We start from the raw sequence: 21,429 nt of genomic DNA, 5'->3' as shown, positions 1-21,429 counted from the left end.
AAAGACTTGAACTTATTTAATGATGCTCTCTTAGCTAAACAGGCTTGGCGGCTTCTTCATAATCAAAATTCACTCTTCTATCGGGTTTTCAAAGTGAAGTTCTTTCCGGATTGCTCTATTTTGGAGGCTGCCGATTCTGCTAAAGGATCATATGCTTGGCGTAGCATATTGAAGGGTATGGAGGTTTTGAAGAAAGGAGGTCAATGGAGGGTGGGTAATGGGAAGGATATTAGCATTTGGAGTGATGCTTGGCTACCCTCTATATCCACCCCAAAGGTCTGTAATCCAATGGGGATCGAATTTCCAGAAGTGAAAGTAAATGCTCCAATCAATGCCCACACGCGAAGCTGGGATATGGAACTACTGCAAGCTCTCTTCAAGCCTGAAGAAGTTTAATTGATAAGGAGTATTTCATTAGGTGATGCTTCAGCCCGTGACAGAATGATCTGGCCTTACACACAATCTGGATCCTATTCAGTGAAATCAGGATATTATTTTTTGTCAAAGGAGAAGGAACAATCAAAGAGGGATACTAATACTCATGCCCCATCTCAGAAGCTTTGGAAGACTATTTGGAATCTCTCTGTTCCACCAAAAGTCCGAAACTTTATGTAGAGGGCTGCCAAAAATGCCATTCCTGTTAAAACTAATTTAGTCACACGGCAGGTGCTTCAAGATGCTAAGTGTGATCACTGTCAGTTGCAGTCAGAAAACGTGGTGCATGCATTATGGCTACGCCCGTGTTCAAACGAGGTATGGGAATCAGATATTGTTTGGAGGACTAGAAACAAATAGCGCTGGGATGATTTTCAAAAGGTCATACTACACGTTGAAGAAGAGGGGCTCGATTTAGATTTATTCTCCGTGATAGTCTAGCTCTTGTGGCAGCGGAGAAACTAGATCAGAGTTGGCACTTCAGCTACTTCACTCGAACAGTTGGTTTTCCGTGCTCAATAACAGCTGCAAGACTACAAACGGGTGCAACCAGTGAAAACAGCTAATACAAATGCTAATCTCCATACAGCGGCAAATTGGACCCCTCCACACGCTCCGTTCTTGAAAATTAATTCTGACGAGGCAGTTTTCCGGGATGATAATAGTGCAGGAATAGGAATTGTGATCTGGGACAGTGAGGGTGGGGTGCTTGCTTCCTTAGCAGAGACCATTCCTCTTCCTCAGACCGTGGCAGAGGTGGAGGCAGCAGCTGCGAGAAGGGCTATCCTGTTACCCAAAGATCTTCAGCTCAGCTCTATCATATTAGAAGGAGATTCGGAGATCATCACTCAAGCAATACAAACAAAGGAGCCGTCCCTAGCTTCATATGGTAATCTCATTGAGAAGATTAGATTCCACGCAGACTCTTTTCTCAATTTTAGAGTTTCTCATGTTAAAAGAAAAGGGAATTCTGTTGCTCATAACCTTGCTAGCGGTTTAGTGATTTGGATGGAGGAGGTTCCCTCCCATATTTTACCTGTACTTTTAGCTGATGTTGGCTAATTTTCTTTAATAATAACTGATTCAGCTTGTTCCTCAAAAAAAAAAAAAAAAAAAAAAAAGCTTTTCTCACATATTTTCTCTCCTAATTGAAGAGATAAATTTATAGTGAGTTAGGTGAGAAAATGTTTGGCCTCCACCAAAAATATTTCATCCTTTCTCTCCTTACCAAACAATACAAAATACTACTTTCCCTCATTTTTTCTTCTATCCTCCCTATTCCACCTTCAACCAAATGCACCTGGATATTTTGTTAGATTGGTCAACAAAATCACAAAAGAGAGAGGTTAACGAAGAGTTAAGAGATCTTAAAAAAAAAAATTAATGCTAATGTGGCAGTACTTGTAGTTGTCTATGTGATATGAGCCATCACTTAATGGTAGAAACCATTTTGACACAATACCAAAAAGTTAGAGGCCAAACTAATACATTTGAAATGTTAGATACTAGATTAACACACAACGTACAAGTTAAGGACCAAAATGGTAATTTATCTTATAAAATTAAGGGAAAATTATACTTTGTCACCCGTGGTTTGCCCGAAAGGCACTTTACCTACTTATAATTTAAAAATTGGCACTTTACCCACTTGAGGTTAGTTACATTTGTCTACTAATTTGTATTTTCATTAAATACAGATCTGAAATTTTTTTGAATAAAAACTTATCTATATTTTCATTAAATACAGATTTGAAATTTTTCTAAATAAAAATTGATCTGTATTTTCATTAAATACAGATCTGAAAAATTTTCTGAATAAAAACTTATCTGTATTTTCATCAAATACAGATCTGAAAATTTTCTAAATAAAAACTGATTTGTATTTTCATTAAATACAGATCTGAATTTTTTTGAATAAAAACTTATTTGTATTTTCATTAAATGCAGATCTGAAATTTTTTCTGAATAAAAACTGATCTGTGTTTTCATTAAATACAGATCTGAATTTTTTTTGAATAAAAACATATTTGTATTTTCATTAAATATAAACTTGAATTTTTTTCTGAATAAAAACTGATCTGTATTTTCATTAAATATAGACATGAACCCTTTTTATAATAAATAAAAAAATGTTTTCTTCAATGTAAAATATAATCAATTTTTTGTGTTACTTCTTAAATAAAAATTGCAGATTTTGAATTCTTAAAGATTGAACTAATCTTAAATTTAGGAATTTCAACACATCATGTCATGCATCATTTGAATAGGTATATGAATGGTCATTTAGAGTCTAGAAAACCAGACTCCGTTTGGGCAAATGGGTGACTAATACCTTCCCATTCTGTAACCTAGCCCCTGAATCTAGATTTTGGTTCGTAGATAGTACATTATCCTTTCCCTTTTTTAGATTGTAATCTATTAAACAAAGCCTTGTAATTTTCCCTCTTTAGATTGTAATCTTGAGAACAAAACTTTGTAATTTCTTTTACTAGATTGTAATCTAGGAAACAAAGCCATGTATATTTCATTTATTATATTGTAATTCATTTAAATAAATGAGAAGTTGTATTATTCAAATATGTATCATATGTATTTTTTTTCTTTTTTCTTATTTTTTGTAATATAAAATAGGTGGCAACTCCACAAATAATCCTAAGAAGGGACGGTGTCGATACCTAACCCCTTTTTTGAGAGAACCCTTATGTTTTATCTCGGTCTCTCATAGGTAAGCTACTATTTATGGATAAAAAAAAATGATATCAGTCGTGTGTCTATTTTAAAATTATTAACAACTTGCCAAATAGAATTTATTATGAAAATATTATGGAGATTGCATTTCTATAAAATAAATAATAATATATCAAACTAAAACATATCACGGCTAAAAATAAGGGTGTAAGGGCACAATTCGAGCCTGAATCCACAATTAGAAGGGAATGGGCCTGGAAAGCCTTTTACAATAATATTTGTAGAGAGTGGGCTAGAAATCTAGGTTCTAATGGTGTCCAAGTAACAACGAACGATGAGCTTTGGTCACAATGGTAATCACAAGGAATTGTTTATATGAATGCGAATGACGACTACTCCTCGGACACAATCCGAGGATAATTTATATTACTGTTTCCCAAGATAGATTACACATGTGGATCTTTAGGTTTACAATGTACTTCTTCTTTTTTCTTTCTCTTTTTGCCCCCTTCTTACGAAGGTCCCTTCTCCCTTTTATACTCCCTCCTTTTTTCCTTTTTCATCCTCCACCTCATGGTTTAGACTGCTGATTTAGATACTTGTCCCATCCATATTCCCTGATATCTCTGGAGATAGGGATCAAGTTTCAAACCTAATGTTCAGGTTTTTCTTCCCATTAATGCGGCCAGAATATCAATTGCAGAGCCTTCAATGCGGGGGCGGTGGTAGCAACTTTATCTTAGATATTCCACCACCCTTTTTTCTTATCCTCCACGTGTACCGTGTCTTCCCTAATCTATAGGAATTTCTAGAACATAGCCTGTGGATATCAAACAACCCTTTTCCTACCTCGGCTTCTTCTAGCCGAGGACACAATCTTCCTCGGACATATTTATTCAGACATTATCACTTCTTTACCTAGTATTTTTTTTTTTATGAGTTAACATTCATACACCCTCAAATTACTTGATGTCCTCGGATTGGGCCTTTAGCCCAAAAGATATTCTTGGGCCATCCTACATAAATTCTTGGGCCTAATGACCCTACAATAACCCCTCAAGATTCTTATTTCTCTATTTCGGGATGAAAGGAGGATCTCGACATCTGTCACCTTTTGACTTGTGGACATTTGCAATCTTGCTGACAGAGATGATGATTTTTGAACTGCCCATCGCATGTTCCCGACGTTTCGGCATGCGAAGCGTCCCTAAATTAAATTCTGGCGACTTTATGTCCCCCACGTTCAGTGATGTCACACGCATCTAACGGTTGAGGATTGCCTTTGGGCAGAGGCAGGAATTCTCCTGCTTCATAATTCCTAATGACATATAAATACTAATTTTTCAAACCTTCTCACACATCACAACGCTCGTACAACGTATCTGCCACACTTTGCAATCTACACGTGCTTTCTCATTTTACCAAATATTTGGCCGAGGTGACTTTGTTATTTTTTTTTGTTAAAGTAAGTTCTCTCATACTCTCTCCCTTTCTTATCAGCTCTTTTGTTTTTCTCCCTTCTTTTTTCTTGTATTCCTTTATCCTCGGCTCATCTATTTTCTTAGTTTTTCTAACATACCCACACCCTGTTTCCCAAATATGGGTAGATTTGCATCCCTAGTGGATTCAAATGAAAAAATAGAACAATTTAAGGCTAAGTACTGAATTCCCTCGGGGGTATTTGTTACGTACTGTACAGAAGAGGAGTATTTCATAAAAAGAAAAACGGGAGAGGTAGTAATCCCGATGATTGCATTTATCGAAGGAGGGATGAAAATTCCCATGGGGACCGTTACTAGGGATTATCTTAGGGCTTTTAGACTAGCTCCTACCCAGTGTGCCCCAAATGTGTTTAGGATTTTAGGTTCCATAGATGCCCTAAATGAGAAAATGAACCTAGGACTCACTTATCACGATGTGAACTGGGTTTATAACCTCCACTACCTAACGAAAAAAGAAGAATATTACTTAAAATCTAGGCATCCAGCAGTTAGGTTAATTCAATGCCTCCCTGAATCCAATTAGGGTCTAAAAAATGACTTCCTGATCATATCAAGGGATTAGCATGACGGCGTGCCTTGTCCGACAAGGGAGGGGACCCCAGGTGAAGTTTCGGATCTATCTAAACCCCTTAAAACCATCCCTTTTACCTTTTTATTTATTCTTACCTCGTTTTTCTTTCTTTTGGCCAATTTTGCAGACCCACACGCAGCGGATCGACATCCTCTTCTCGTTGATTTTGGGAGACTAAACAGAATTTTACAAGTCGAAGTCTTTGTGCATACAGACGGCCAACTCCGAGCAGCTCATTTAATCCTCGGTTACGATCCCATTTCCAAAGCTTTTCAGGCGCTGAAGTGTGTGATCAAAGCCAAGGACCCACGTCTTCCCTGGATAAGCGTTGCCGTTGAAGGTTTTCTGCTACTTGAAGGAGCTTCTATTCCTCAAGGTACCTTGGTTACCCAACCCATACAACCCCAACGACCCGTACCAGGCGACATACCTCTAATTCCTCTTCCAACTCAATACACATCTGGCGAGGCAACCTCTTCTCAACCCAATATAAAGGAAGAAGAAGAGATTGTTGAAGTATCTGACTTCGAGGATGAGTACGAGGTTTTCAATTGACCTCAGTCCCCTGAAGACCAAACTGCTGTTCTCGACAATATCCTCCCCAATCCCACAAGACATCATACTACAATCTGACAACATGGGTATCCAACGCAAATCAAATTCGAGTCTTAAGGACATACTGGAAGCTCAAGTGGGGTCCCAAGAGCTTCCTAATGTACCCCAACCCAAGGCCAAAGATAAAGGGGCCGAAAAAATTCCTGAATCTAGGCTCCTTCCTCCTTCTCCTCCTACCCAATCTCAGCGTACCAATCAAGCTGATCACAAAAGAAAGAGGGATCAACAGAAAGGGAAAGAGGTGATAAAGGGAGGGAAAGACTCCCTTCCCAAAGAGCTTGAGCCTGAGCCTGAGAAAGGAGGAAAACAAGCCCGTACAGTGCACACGAGTTCAGATAAAAGGACCAAGCCCGTTGCGGCTGTACAGGCTTCAATTTGGGCGCCTGAGATGACCATGGACGACCATGCAGTCACCTCCAATGCATCCATCAGGAACTCTGATAAGGGAACAGCCGCCTGCGTAACAGACGCACTAGAGCAAGCACTACTGTTACCCGAGGATATGGGTGAGCTTAGAAGGATGAGAGATCAAAATGTCTTCTTGACTTTGAAGAAGGAACTTGCTTTGGTAAAGGTTTTTCCCAAACTTCGTTTACCTCCATTTCTATTATACTTTAGAAATTCTAATTTTACCTTATTACTTTGATCTTTCCTTCACACAAGCCGTTCAGTCTGCTCACAAGGCAGAAGAGATTGTCATTAGTACGTATAAATCCTTCAAGGCTGAAGAATTAAGGCGCATCAACACCCAGAAGATCTTTGACCTATAAGAGAAATAACTAAAATAGGTCACGGCTAAATTGAGCAAAGTAGAAAGCGAGAGGTCCGGCTTGGATGCTGCATTAAAAACAGCCGAGAAGCAGGCCGAGGACTAAAGACTGCAGCTTAGGCAAGCCGATGAGAATTTTACTGCCGCCAAGAAGTTGATTGAAGATCTTAAGAGAGATTTAAAGGAGGTTGAGAAAGCACGGGAGGGGGCCAGTAAGGCTAAGGAAGAGGCCATTCAAGCAAAAGAGGAGACTGAGAAGGCAAGGGATGTAGCTGAGCAAGAGGGTTATGAGGTTGGCGTGGCTGAGACCACTGAAACCTTTAAAGCTCAAGTCCCTGAGATGTGTAGGCATTACTGCCTTTAGGTATGGAATGAGGCACTTTCTCGAGCTAGGATTGATGCTTATTCTACCCTTTGGAAGGCAGAGAATGTTTACTTCCCCCCAACCATTCGAGCTCTTGCCCAAATCAAGGATGGTGCCATCATTCAAGGAGCAGAGGACAAACAAGGTGAAGTAGCTGAAGATCCTGCCTTTGTTGAAAGTCAGCTCCCAAAGCAAGTTGATCTAACAGAAGGAAAGGCTCTAGAGGATACACATCACTTAAGTGATCCTAAAGACTCTTCCATGGACAAGTAGGGTGACCAAACAATTCCAATAACTTTGAAGGAAGATCCAAAAGGCAAAGGGGTAGCTGCTGACTCCTCTGCGCAAACTCAGCTCCCACAAGATCCCAAAGGCCCTTTGAAGATAAAGCTGAAGCAACGACTGCTCTCCTTTTCTCTCCAGCCTTTCCCTTTATCTCCACCTAATGTAATTTTGACAACTCGCAAGTATTTTGTAATTTCCCAAGAAATTTTGAATTTAATGAAAACACAAGTTCTATCTCTTTTGTTTTTGTTTTACCTTGATCATATTACTTCATGCTTGTTTGCTACATTTAGAACAATAATCTGTTTACCTTCATAAATTAACTAACAATTCTAAGGCAGCAATCTGGACTAAATTAGGTAATAAACATGTTCAATATACCTACAAATGCATTAAGTGATGCTCATGGATTTCCATCCATTTATCACTATCTCGGGGAGACTTCAAGATGTACAGACAAAAATGGTACATTTAGGGTTGCATCTATGTTAAAGATAAACAGACTAAGGATCAAACATAGTTGAATTTCAACCAATTGATCAATAGTACATCCAAGTACCTAGGACAAATGGATAATAGAAAGTGTTAATTTCCCTTGAAAGAGTGGTTCAAGGACCAAAACGTCATTAGGCTCTGTTCAACACTTAGTAAGATATCCATTTAGACGAGGCATGTGGTCCGAGGATCCAGGCATGACCAAGTTTCAATTTGATATTTTAGAAAAATGAACTAAAGTGTTAATTTTTCCAAAGTAGATGATCTGAGGACCAGACATAACTATGGTTCTATTCAACACTTAATAAAATATCAATTTAGACGAGGTATGTGGTTCGAGGATCCAGGCATGACCAAGTTTCAGTTTGTACTTTAGAAAAATGAACTAAAGTGTTAATTTTCCCAAAGTAGATGATTCGAGGACCAGACATAACTATGGTTTTGTTCAACACTTAATAAAATATCAATTTAGACGAGGTATGTGGTCTGAGGATCCAGGCATGACCAAGTTTCAGTTTAATACTTTAGAAAAATGAACTAAAGTGTTAACTTCCCCAAAGTAGATGATCCGAGGACCAGACATACCTATGGTTCTATTCAACACTTAATAAAATATCAATTTAGACGAGGTATATGGTCCGAGGATCCAGGCATGACCAAGTTTTAGTTTGATACTTTAGAAAAATGAACTAAAGTGTTAATTTCCCCAAAGTAGATGATCCGAGGACCAGACATAACTATGGTTCTATTCAACACTTAATAAAATATCAATTTAGACGAGGTATGTGGTTCGAGGATCCAGGCATGACCAAGTTTTAGTTTGATACTTTAGAAAAATGAACTAAAGTGTTAATTTCCCCAAAGTAAATGATCCGAGGACCAGACATAACTATGATTCTATTCAACACTTAATAAAATATCAATTTAGACGAGGTATGTGGTTCGAGGATCTAGGCATGACCAAGTTTCAGTTTGTACTTTAGAAAAATGAACTAAAGTGTTAATTTTCCCAAAGTAGATGATTCGAGGACCAGACATAACTACGGTTTTGTTCAACACTTAATAAAATATCAATTTAGACGAGGTATGTGGTCCGAGGATCCAGGCATGACCAAGTTTCAGTTTAATACTTTAGAAAAATGAACTAAAGTGTTAACTTCCCCAAAGTAGATGATCCGAGGACCAGACATACCTATGGTTCTATTCAACACTTAATAAAATATCAATTTAGACGAGGTATATGGTCCGAGGATCCAGGCATGACCAAGTTTTAGTTTGATACTTTAGAAAAATGAACTAAAGTGTTAATTTCCCCAAAGTAGATGATCCGAGGACCAGACATAACTATGGTTCTATTCAACACTTAATAAAATATCAATTTAGACGAGGTATGTGGTTCGAGGATCCAGGCATGACCAAGTTTTAGTTTGATACTTTAGAAAAATGAACTAAAGTGTTAATTTCCCCAAAGTAGATGATCCGAGGACCAGACATAACTATGGTTCTATTCAACACTTAATAAAATATCAATTTAGACGAGGTATGTGGTTCGAGGATCTAGGCATGACCAAGTTTCAGTTTGTACTTTAGAAAAATGAACTAAAGTGTTAATTTTCCCAAAGTAGATGATTCGAGGACCAGACATAACTATGGTTTTGTTCAACACTTAATAAAATATCAATTTAGACGAGGTATGTGGTCCGAGGATCCAGGCATGACCAAGTTTCAGTTTAATACTTTAGAAAAATGAACTAAAGTGTTAACTTCCCCAAAGTAGATGATCCGAGGACCAGACATACCTATGGTTCTATTCAACACTTAATAAAATATCAATTTAGACGAGGTATATGGTCCGAGGATCCAGGCATGACCAAGTTTTAGTTTGATACTTTAGAAAAATGAACTAAACTGTTAATTTCCCCAAAGTAGATGATCCGAGGACCAGACATAACTATGGTTCTATTCAACACTTAATAACATATCAATTTAGACGAGGTATGTGGTTCGAGGATCCAGGCATGACCAAGTTTTAGTTTGATACTTTAGAAAAATGAACTAAAGTGTTAATTTCCCCAAAGTAGATGATCCGAGGACCATACATAACTATGGTTCTATTCAACACTTAATAAAATATCAATTTAGACGAGGTATGTAGTCCGAGAATCCAGGCATGACCAAGTTTCAGTTTGATACTTAAAAAATATGATAATCAACATAATACAGTGTCAGTAGAAATAAAAATGGTCGAAGTGCCTTTTATTTAATAATAATACCTTCGTAAGTTATTTATATTTTAGGGACGTTGTACAACATATTCATCTAGATTTTCAAGATTATAAGCCCCTATGTCCACGACTGAGATAATACGATAAGATCTTTCCCAATTGGGCCCCAGTTTTTCCCATGCTAGGTTCTTTGTCGTACCCGAAACTTTCCTCAGTACCAAGTCTCCAGGTGTAAAAGGCCGTAGCTTTACATGAGAATCATACCCTTGCTTGAGTTTGTGTTGATAATAAGCTAGCTGAACTATGACATTCTCTCATCGTTCTTCAACTAAGTCTAGACTTCTCTCCAATAAATTATCATTGCTGTCTGGAGTGAAGGAGCTCATCCTTAGTGTTGGGAACCCAACTTCTAGAGGTATTACAACCTCCGCTCCATAAGTCATGGAGAAGGCTGTTTCTCCTGTGGACCTTTGTTGTGTAATTCGATATGTCCACAAAACGTGTGGCAGTTCTTCCACCCATCTCTCCTTAGCATCATCTAACCTTTTTTTGAGCCCATTGAAAATCACTTTATTGACTGCCTCGGCTTGCCCATTCCCTTGAGGATAAGTTGAAGTGGAATATCTATTCGTGATGCCGAGATCACAACAGTATCTTCTAAGGCCTTACTATCAAATTGTAGACCGTTATTTGAAATGAGAGTATGAGGGATTCCAAACTTGGTGACAATGTTCTTCCATACAAACTTTTTTGCTTCCATGTCTCTGATATTTGATAATGGCTTAGCTTCAACCCATTTGGTGAAATAATCCGTTCCAATGAGTAGCCATTTCCTATTCCCTGTTGCTTTTGGGAAAGGCCCAATAATGTCCAAGTCCCATTGAGCAAAAGGCCAAGGACTAGACAAAGGATTAAGAACACCCCCTGGTTGATGTATGTTAGGAGCGAATTTTTGACATTGGTCACATTTTTTCGCATAATCCTGTGTCTCTCTCTGCATATTGGGCCACCAATATCCCTGAGTAAGAGCTCTATGAGCTAAAGACCTTCCTCCAGTGTGGCTTCCCCAAATTCCTTCATGCAACTCTTCTAAATGTAACTCCGTTGCTTCTGGGTGTATACATAGCAAATATGGTCCCAAAAAAGAGCGCTTATATAATTTCTAGTCCTCAGACATCCAGAATCGAGGTGTTTTCCTACGTACCTTATCTGCTTCGGACCTTTCTTTAGGCAAGATATCATCTTTGAGGAATGTCACAATTGGATCCATCCAATTAGGCCCCATCCTAATTTGGTGAATTCGGATGGCGTCATTACTCGTCCCAGTGGCTTTCCACAGATCTTCAACAAGGATTACCCGAGGTAGGCTTTTTGCCGAGGATGTTGCGAGTGTGGCCAAGGAATCAACATGGGTATTCCCACACCTGGATACATGTAATAAAGAAAAAGACTCAAATTTGGATTGTATGTACCTGACCTGGGTTAGGTATCCTTGCATTCTTGAATCTCTTGCCTCTAACTTCCCTTCCATTTGGCCTACCACCAATTGTGAATCTGAGAACATTTATGCCATCTTTCCTCCCATTTTATGAACCATGTTCATTTCAGCGAGGAGAGCTTCATATTCTGTCTCATTGTTAGTGGCCGAGAACCCCAATCTCAAGGATTTCTCAAAAGTAATTCCCTTAGGGGATACCAAAACTAGCCCCACACCAGATCCTCTTTGATTTGCTGCCCCATCAATATTCACCCTCCATAACGGAGGCTCTTTGTACGAAATCATGCCAACTGATTTTTCATCCATGCCTGATTCCTCAATATACTCTTCTAACAAAGGCTCAGCAAACTCCGCCACCAGATCCGCAATGACTTGTCCCTTTATAGAGGTGCGAGGCATATATTTGATATCAAAAGCCCTAAGATAGTACCCCACTTGGCAATCCTTCCTGTGTAGTCTGCACTTCAAAGTATAAACTTAAAAGGGAGTTGAGTTAGGACAACAATTGTATGAGACTGAAAGTAGTGGGGAAGCCTACGCATAGCGTGTACCACTGCCAGGATTGCTTTCTCCAACGGTAAATAATTCACCTCGGCCTCATGTAGTGACTTGCTCACGTAATAAACTGGCCTTTGTACATTATCATCATCCTGTATAAGAACCAGACTACCTGCATGATTAGCTACCGCAATATATGCGAACAGAACTTCATCAATTTCTGGTCGAGACATAACGGGTGGTCGTGAGAGATACTCCTTAAGTTGTTGAAAAGCCAATGCACACTCCTCGGTCCATTCAAATCCCTTTCACTTATTCAAAAACTAAAAGAAAGGCCTACACTTGTCCACGGACTGAGAAATAAATTGATTGAGGGCAGCAATCATTCCTATCAGCCTCTAAACCTCTTTAGGATTCAAAGGTGGGTGTAAGTTGTTAATGGCCTTGACCTGGGCTGGATTAACTTCAATTCCCCGGTGAGTTACCATATAGCTTAGAAATTTGCCCGACCCCACACCAAAAGAACACTTAAAGGCATTGAGTCGCAATTTGTACTTTCTCAGCGTTTGAAAAGTGTTGCTCAGATCTTCTACATGTGTGGAGACCGCTTTACTCTTTAACACCATATCATGCACATATACTTCGATAGTTTTTCCCAGCTGTGGCTCAAACATCCTAGTCATCATCCTTTGATAGGTAGCCCCTACGTTTTTCAAACCGAAGGGCATTACCTTATAATGATAATTTCCCGTGGGAGTGACGAATGCAGTCCTCTCTTGGTCCTCCACAGCTAGAGGTATTTGGTGATAACCTTAGAAAGTATCCAAAAAACTCATCCGAGGATGCCCAACAGTAGCATCCACCAACTGATCTATTCGAGGCATTGGGAAAGAATCTTTAAGACAAGCTTTGTTCAAGTCTGTGAAGTCCACACACACTCTCCACTTCCCATTTTTCTTTTTTACCACCACTGTATGAGCTAACCATTCAGGATAAAAAAAATTCTTTGATAGCACCCGCCTTTTTAAGTTTGAGCACCTCCTCCTTGACAACCTCGGAATGCTCCTTGGAGGATCGCCGAGGTGGTTGTCTCCTCGGTACTACAGCTAGATTGACATTTAAATGATGACAAATAAAACTCGGATTAACCCCAGGGGCTTCGTAAGCATTCCATGCGAATACATCCACATTTTTCTTCAAAAATATAACCAGCTCTGCCTTCTCCTCCTGTGGTAATTGAACTCCCACCTGAAAGAATTTTTCAGGGTCATCGTCTATAAGAACCTTTTCCAGTTCCTCACATGCAGATTCTTCTACCAATGGTACCCTGGTTGTGGCCAGAGACTTTGATTGCTACGACTTTCCGTTAGCCAAGGCCGAGGACTTCGGTTCAGGCTGACGCAGAATTGCAGCCGTGACACACTGTCGAGCCACATATTGACTTCCAAGCAGTTCCACCACCTGATCCCCAGAAGGAAACTTAACCTTAACATGCAAGGTTGAGGAAACGGCACCCAAAGCATGCAACCAAGGTCTTGCCATAATAACCGTATAGGGAGAATAGGCGTCTACTACAATGAAATCTACGTTTACCACTTTTGGGCCTGATTGCACAGGCAGCCTAATTTGCCCTTTTGGTATAACAGTCTTTCCCTCAAAGCTTATTAAAGGTGAGTCATAAGCTATAAGATCTTCAAACTTTAAGTTTAACCTTTTAAATAGATTAGGGCACATGATATCTGCGCCACTCCCCTGATCAACCATCACCCTCCTCACATTGTATTCTCCTATCCTTAGGGTAACAACCAAGGCATCATCATGTGGTTGGATAGTCTCGATTTTGTCCTCTTCTAAGAAACCCAAAACTGGTAGGATATTCACCTTAATCCTCTTTGGCTGATCTTTAGACTCCTCGGCCAGGGTCTGAGCTACAGACATCACCTTGGAAGGATTTGAGCCAGTCCCTCCAGGTGTAACAAAAATAACATTGATTATACCCAAAGGGGGCCTTGATGAAGTGCTACTATGGTTCGCTGCCCCTGAGTGGTTTCTTCGCGCATTAGGCTGATACAACAATTGGTTTAACCTTCCCTCTTTAACCAACTGCTCTAAATGGTTCCACAGAGTCCGACAATCCTTAGTGGTATGACCCCTCTCCTGGTGATAATGGCAATGAAGGTTTTGGTTGCGCCTCAAAGGGTCCCCCACCATCTTATTGGGCCATTTGAAGTATGACTCATGCCTGATTTTCTCCAACAGCTGTTGCACTGGTTCCTTAAAAATGGTGTTGACCACCTGTAGGGCAATAGGACCAACTTATCTGGAAAAATATTTCCCAGGCCTGTTACTGTTGTATCTATTCGACCTGAAATCCCTCCTCTCCTAAGGGATAACCTTCACCTTTCCTTTTCCTTGCTACTGATCTTCCTCAACCTTTTTGTACTCATCGATGCGATCTATGAGCCTAAGCACGCTCCTGACAGGTTTCTTGGTCAAAGATTTCCTTAAGTCGTGCTCCGTAGGTAGGCTGACCTTGAGGGTCCTTATCGCTACATCATCAAAGTCCCCGTCAATCTCATTGAACATCTCCCAGTACCTGTTTGAATACATTCTCAGGGTTTCTCCTTCCCTCATGGCCATGGACAATAATGAATCCAAAGGCCGAGGAACCCTACGTCATGTGATGAAACGAGAGCCAAATGCCCTAGTAAGTTCCTTGAAAGAATTGATAGAGCCTGCCCTCAAGCCATCAAACCACCTCATCGCCAAAGGTCCCAGGCTGGAAGGGAATATCTTGCATATCAAAGTTTCATTCTTAGAATGTACTGCCATCCTTTGACTAAAATGACTCACATGCTTCACAGGATCTATTCGGCCATTATAAATGGTAAAGGCTGGTTGTGTGAAGCGTCGAGAGAGCCTCCCCTCTTCCAATTGGTGCGTGAAAGGTGACTTGGAGATTTGATGTAATGCCCTACCCATAGCATCGTTACCCAGGCCCCTGGAAGAAGAATTTTTACCCTTTCGCCCATGCAGGTTGTCATCGTCGTAAGAGAAAGATTCATCCGGGGGAGTCCTTGACCTCGGCCTGTAATTATCATCCTCAGAGCCCTTAGATGAGGGATTAGAGAAAGAAGGAGTTTGCCTTCGCCTTTCACGACACAACTTCCTTTCTAGGTTGTCAATTTCTTTCTGCATGGCTTTTTTTTTATCTTCCTCGCGAGGAACTCTACTTCCCCCTCGTAATGGCTCCTACTCCTACTGGTGCGTATTATGTGTACACTCCCTTCACGGTCTTCTTCGTGCTCAAGATGCAAGGAGTGACCCCCATGTTGAGACCCCACAGACTCCGTATGGTGTGGACCTGAGCTTACCATCATGCCAAACTTATTAGAACACAAGAATTCCCACAGACTGTGCCAATTGTAAGGGCACAATTCGAGCCCGGATCCACAATCAGAAGGGAATGGATCTGGAAAGCCTTTTATAATAATATTTATAGAGAGTGGGCTAGAAATCTAGGTTCTAATGGTGTCTAAGTAACAAAGAACGATGAGTTTTGGTCACAATGGCAATCACAAGGAATTGTTTATATGAATACGAATGACGACTGCTCCTCGGACACAATCCGAGGATAATTTATACTACTGTTTCCCAAGATAGATTACAAATGTGGATCTTTAAGTTTACAATGTACTTCTTTTTTCTTTCTCTTTTTGCCCCCCTTATTACGAAGGTCCCTTCTCCCTTTTATACTCCCTCCTTTTTCCCTTTTTCATCCTCCACCTCATAGTTTAGACTGCTGATTTAGATACTTGTCCCATCCACATTCCCTGATGTCTCTGGAGATGGGGATCAAGTTTCAAACTTGATGTTCAGGTTTTTCTTCCCCATTAATGCGGTCAGAATATCAATTCTGCCGCCCTTTTTCTTATCCTCCACGTGTACCGTGTCTTCCCTAACCTATAGGAATTTCTAGAACATAGCCTCTGGATATCAAACAACCCTTCTCCTACATCGGCTTCTTCTAGCCGAGGACACAATCTTCCTCGGACATATTTATTCAAACATTATCACTTCTTTACCTAGTATTTTCTTTATGAGTTAACATTCATACACCCTCGGATTACTTGATGTCCTTGGATTGGGCCTTTAGCCCAAAAGATATTCTTGTGCCATCCTACATAAATTCTTGGGCCCAATGACCCTACAAAATGTATAGTGAAAATATTATAATATTTTGTTATGTTCCTAGACTTCTTTTTTGGTTTAGTCAAATTTGGTGAGTAAAAGTTCACTATTTCGTGCACAATTTTCTTTTGTTAGTTTTTTGTTAGTTATTTTTTTAATGCATAGTTTAAAGTGGTTGTCCCAAATAAAAACCAAAAACAATTTACCACCTAGAATTTCCTCCTTTATATTTTGTATACAAGTATATAGTTCATACTGTTACTCTCTTAATTAAACCCTAACAAAATCTTATGATTCTTAGAATATTTCATTGTGCAATATTTAAAATGCCTCATTAAATTTTAATTCCCAAAATTTTTCTTTGTGTATTTTGAACTTTATGTGTTAGTCATACTTAGAAAGTAAAAATTTTGATGTATGGTATTCTATTTGTTACCTAGAGAATACTAATTTATTAGTGGTTTAAATCTTCTAGATTTATAATATTATCTAATGGAAACTTCAATGACATATGTCTTTTGTTATTTGTTTTGTTTTCTTAAAAAGGTGTTCATTAAAAATTAAAGTAAGCTAAGCATCGTAATTAGGCTCATAAAATAAAATGATAAAGAAGGAAGTATGAATAACAAAATATTCATTGCAAATGGTTGTATGTATTTTTTTTTTTTTAATTATATATACAAGATAGAAATTCTACTCTAGACTAATCTAAGTGTATATGTGTGTGAAACTCCCTTTTAGAGATTTGAACCCCGACTTTTGCCCCTCACACCCCACAAGCACTTATACTTGTGGAGTGACCACCGCACTAAGGGTGCATGGTGGTATGGTTGTCAATTGTTAGTAGGTTAGTTATTTTTTATTGACATGTCTCACACTTATTGGATTTTGATACCATTGACATGGTATCATTTGATATCAAATACCTTCTCCTATGAAATTATCATACTAAATAGATAGAAATATGTTAAATAACCATTCTAAATTTAAATACATGGTTTGATACTACTTCAAAAGAAAAAAAATTATATCTTACATTTTCTCACTCAAGATGCAACACGTGCCTTGCACGTGCAACCCTTACTAGTGTTATTAAAATAGTTCTTCACTTCTTCCCTAGTATTCTTCATGATTTTCAGACCCAAATCGTTCAATGAACCGTAAAAGAGAGAGGTTCAAAGTTTTTAAGGTTGGATTGAGCTCAAACCGTAATGACGTCATAATTAGTTTAATAACTATTTAAAATATAAATAAATATATTAAATTAATACAAAATAGAAAAATTAATTAAAATAGTCCATTTAAAACTATACATCCATATTTTAACTATGTCTAATATATTCATCTCAAGCCCAAATATGAAATATCTATCCAATAATAATAATAACCATTTTTTTATAAAATGAAAAATAAAAGCATCAATTTGTACCAGCACAGGTGGACAAAAGAGGATGATATGATGTATCATCATATCATGGGGAGCTCAAGGCCCTGTAAGAAACAAAGTCTTAGAAATTGTCTTTCCAATTTCCATATTCCAATGTCCACACAATTAGTTCACAAACCTAAAAAAGCACTACAAAAAAAGTGAATTAAAGGAAGAGAGAATAAGAAATCAGAAATGGCTCTAGAAGGTAGAAGCTGAAAGAACAAGAAGAACAAGAAGGAGGAGAAGCTGGTATCTAGCTGAAACAAGAAACAAACCTGAGAAGACATAAAATAGCGAGTGGTAACGTAGCTCTATTTTATTTTTTCTCTTTTCTGATTTCTTTTTACTTTTATTCAAATTCTTTACTAGTGGATATTTTTTTTTCCGACCAAAATATAGTAAATATTCCGGTACGATGCCATCTAAGGCTTGAATATTTTTTAAAAAGGGACCTATGAGAACCGTTCACAGTTCTCAGAATCATGAGGTCCAACCGCAATTTGCACGGGTCTCTATTTTTTTTTTTTTCCATAGAGCGGTTCTTAAGGCTAAAAGATAAGAACCGCAAAAATGAGAGGTTTGCAATTTTTTCGGTCGGACCATACGGTTTGGTCTGGGTTTCAAAACCATGGTATTCTTTCATTTTTATCACAATAATGGTTAAAAAATTAAATTTCTTATTTCTTATCCATTTAAGCTTAAGCGATTTTTTTTTTTATATAATTTTGAGAAAAGCTTGGTTTATAGTTTATTACGATATTAAAGAGCTTTTGTGTTTACTCTACTCCTATATAAAAATTTAATGTTAAAATAATTGCTAGCTTTTGGGTTTAGTGGTAGTTTATAACTACCCAACATAAAACCAATATATGTATAATTGAAAGGGAAAATAATCTATCCATGGACAACGGAAAATAGTCTTTTTTTCAAATAGAAAGGGAAAATAAAGTTAAGCATAAACAGTATCAAAACAACAAATTAGAGAATATAAATAATTGAAATCACATACAATTTTTAGAAATGAAAGAAAGCACATTTAAGAATTCAGCTTTATTTGCTTCATTCTTGCTTAACAGAAAGTTTGATGACTCAATGAAAAAAATGTAGAATTCACCATACATTTGAAAAATTATCATAGAATTTAGAAGAGCATTACAGCAATACCACTATCAACTTAGCCAAATAAAATATGATAAAGAAAAGAACAAAGTTAAGCGTTCATCCGCATTTAAGGGACAAAAATTATTGACTTAAGCGTTAATCCGCCTTGACTTTTATTCTCAAGCTTATAAAAAGATTATAGAAAACTTTGTTCTACATCACCCGATGATTGACTCGTTCTCTGATATGTGTTGGAACAACGACTTCACATTCAAGTAAGAAGATCCTCCTTCTTCAACTGATTTCTTAGCGATTCCTCCAAGCTTTCTAGCTCTCTCTCTTTTCTCTTCTGCTTCTTCTCCTTTACCCATCAACTGTTCTATTGCCTTCTTCACATCCTGACTCCTCACCAACACCTTATCCTTCTCCTCCCCAAAGCCAACAGAAGCCTTAGCTCCCACCCTCACACCAATCCTCAACACCTGAACAAGTAACTTTTCATTGTAGAACTGCTCCGCAAACATAGGCCATGTTATCATAGGCACGCCTGCACTTACTCCTTCTAGTGTAGAATTCCAACCACAATGCGTTAAGAACCCTCCAATTGCTAAATGGGATAGAATTTGAACTTGTGGTGCCCATCCTCGAATTATAAGACCTCTCCCTTTAGTCTTCTCTTCAAAGTTTTCTTCAACTAACCATTTTTCTAATTCCGCTGAGTAATTTCCCCTTTTAGTAACCCAAATGAATGGAAATTTGGATGATTCTAAGCCCAAAGCAAGCTCCACTAATTGTGATGCTAACATTTCACAAAGACTTCCAAAGCAAACATAAATGACAGAGTTGGGCTTCATTGAATCTAGCCATCTCAAGCAATTGCACTCATCAATAGAAGTCTCGCTCCCTCTTTCAAACTTATCAGATATCGCTTTGTTACATAAAGATAGCGGCCCTATGCACCAAATATTCTTCACCACTTTCTGGTATTCTTCCACGTATCTTGGCTCTAACTCTTCAAATGTGTTAACCACTATCCCTTGTGCCGATAGCTCAGCCTCTTTAAATTGGTTCACAAAATTTGTGAATTCATCCGAAATTTTTGTCGTTGCTTCAGGTAGCTGGGCTTTAGTTAGTTCAATCCTATCTGGCATGTTGGGCACCAAAAATGTCTGGGATTCAGATGTGACTCCTTCGAGCACCTTAGAGCAAGATATGTTGTGAGAACATAATAGACAGAAGCAAGATGTTGTATGGAAGACAAGCCTCGGAATCTTGAACTTGAGGCCAATCTCTGTGGTCCAAGGAAGACATATATCAGAAATAATGCAGTTAGGCAAAGATTCTAACTCTTCTACCCACTTTTCTAGCGGCTTTTGTAGCATGTTACATGCTGCAAAAAATTGTAGTGATAGGTTGAGAGAAGGGAGGGCGTCCAAGTTTTCGCATCCTTCAGGCAATCCGGCTTCTTGGCCAGGAAAACGAAGTGAAACGAATTCAATGTTGAGGTTTGAGGCTTTTGCTTGTTCAAGGATTGTGTTAAACCGAGCTGCATTAAGGGGTGTGAGGACAATGGTAACTTTTACGCCATGGTGTGCAAAGAGTTTGGCCATTTCAGTAAAAGGGATGAGATGGCTTTGGGACATCAAAGGGATAAGAAGGAAGTGAAGCTGGCGAATTTGTGACTGTGAAGCCATGGCTGAATTGGCTCTCATTGACTTCTTTAGTTCTTTTAGTTTACAGTATTATTTTATTTTTTGGCAATTACACTTTCTTGTTTTAACTTTTGTTTGGGACAGGAAAATGGAATATAATGGAATGAAAATGATATTTTTAGAATATTCTTCATTTTTCTTATTTTGGAGAGTGACAATTTATCCCAAACCTTAAAAAAATTAACACTACTCCCTCTCTTTTGTTTATATAGGGTGAGTTTGATTCAGCTTTTTTAAACTAGGTTTTTTTGAAAAAATGGAGTTTTCAAAAAGTGGAGTGTTTGGTAAAAGTTGTTAAAAAGTATTTTTTGAAGAAAAACTAAGTATTTGACTAGCACTTATAAAAGTGGCAGTTTGAGGGGTAAATTACTAAAAATGACAATGTTTATATAAAAATAATTCTTTATTTTAATTACCTCTTTTAATGCAAGTTATTGACACAATATTTTTACAAAAAATTTCACAATAAAGCCTATATAACAAGTTGTTAATGGTAGGAAAAAAAATGTCACTAGTAGGTCTAGATGAGAACTAATAACAACTTACTATATAAACTTTATTATGAAATTGTTATAAAAATATTCTGTCAATAGTATTTTTTTTTTCTAAAGAAAAATAGTACTAACTTAAAAAGTTTAGAAATATAATAAAATGTCACAATATTTTCACAATACTAATTTAAAATTAATTTTTGTAAAATAAAATTTTATTAACACTTATCTTTGAAATGAATTGTTCTAGTACTCACAATTTTTTCTCCACCACATCCACTTTAACATCACAGTTATGAAAAAGAAGTTGTAATTACATCCATGTAACATCACAATTATCAATTGACATGTTCTCCACCACATACGTCTTCTTTCTTTTTATTTTTTTTTTCTCTTGGTTTTTTCTCCACCACACACCTACCCCACTCCCATCTCTATCTACCATTCTTTTTCTTTTTCTAGTGCATTCTGGATCCCCTTTCCCTTTCTCTAGCTCTCTCTTTCTTTTACTTTTTCTATTTCTACTTGAACACTCTCTAGCAATGATAAGAAACAGAGAA

At 38.0% G+C, this 21,429-nt stretch overlaps 1 protein-coding gene across 1 annotated transcript; it reads right to left on the bottom strand.

The window, feature by feature from the left end:
• Positions 1 to 18,683: 18,683 nt before the first annotated feature.
• Positions 18,684 to 20,382, bottom strand: LOC142610130 (UDP-glycosyltransferase 73C11-like). The gene has a single exon (XM_075781857.1). The coding sequence runs from the start codon at positions 20,376 to 20,378 to the stop codon at positions 18,885 to 18,887; it is 1,494 nt and encodes a 497-aa protein (XP_075637972.1). The 5' UTR covers positions 20,379 to 20,382; the 3' UTR covers positions 18,684 to 18,884.
• Between the last annotated feature and the right edge of the window lie 1,047 nt (positions 20,383 to 21,429).

Source organism: Castanea sativa, chromosome 9 (genome assembly GCF_040712315.1).
Source record: "Castanea sativa cultivar Marrone di Chiusa Pesio chromosome 9, ASM4071231v1".
NCBI classification, from domain to species: domain Eukaryota; kingdom Viridiplantae; phylum Streptophyta; class Magnoliopsida; order Fagales; family Fagaceae; genus Castanea; species Castanea sativa.
Note: the sequence above shows the minus strand (reverse complement) of the source record. Positions and strands in the feature narration are given on the sequence as shown.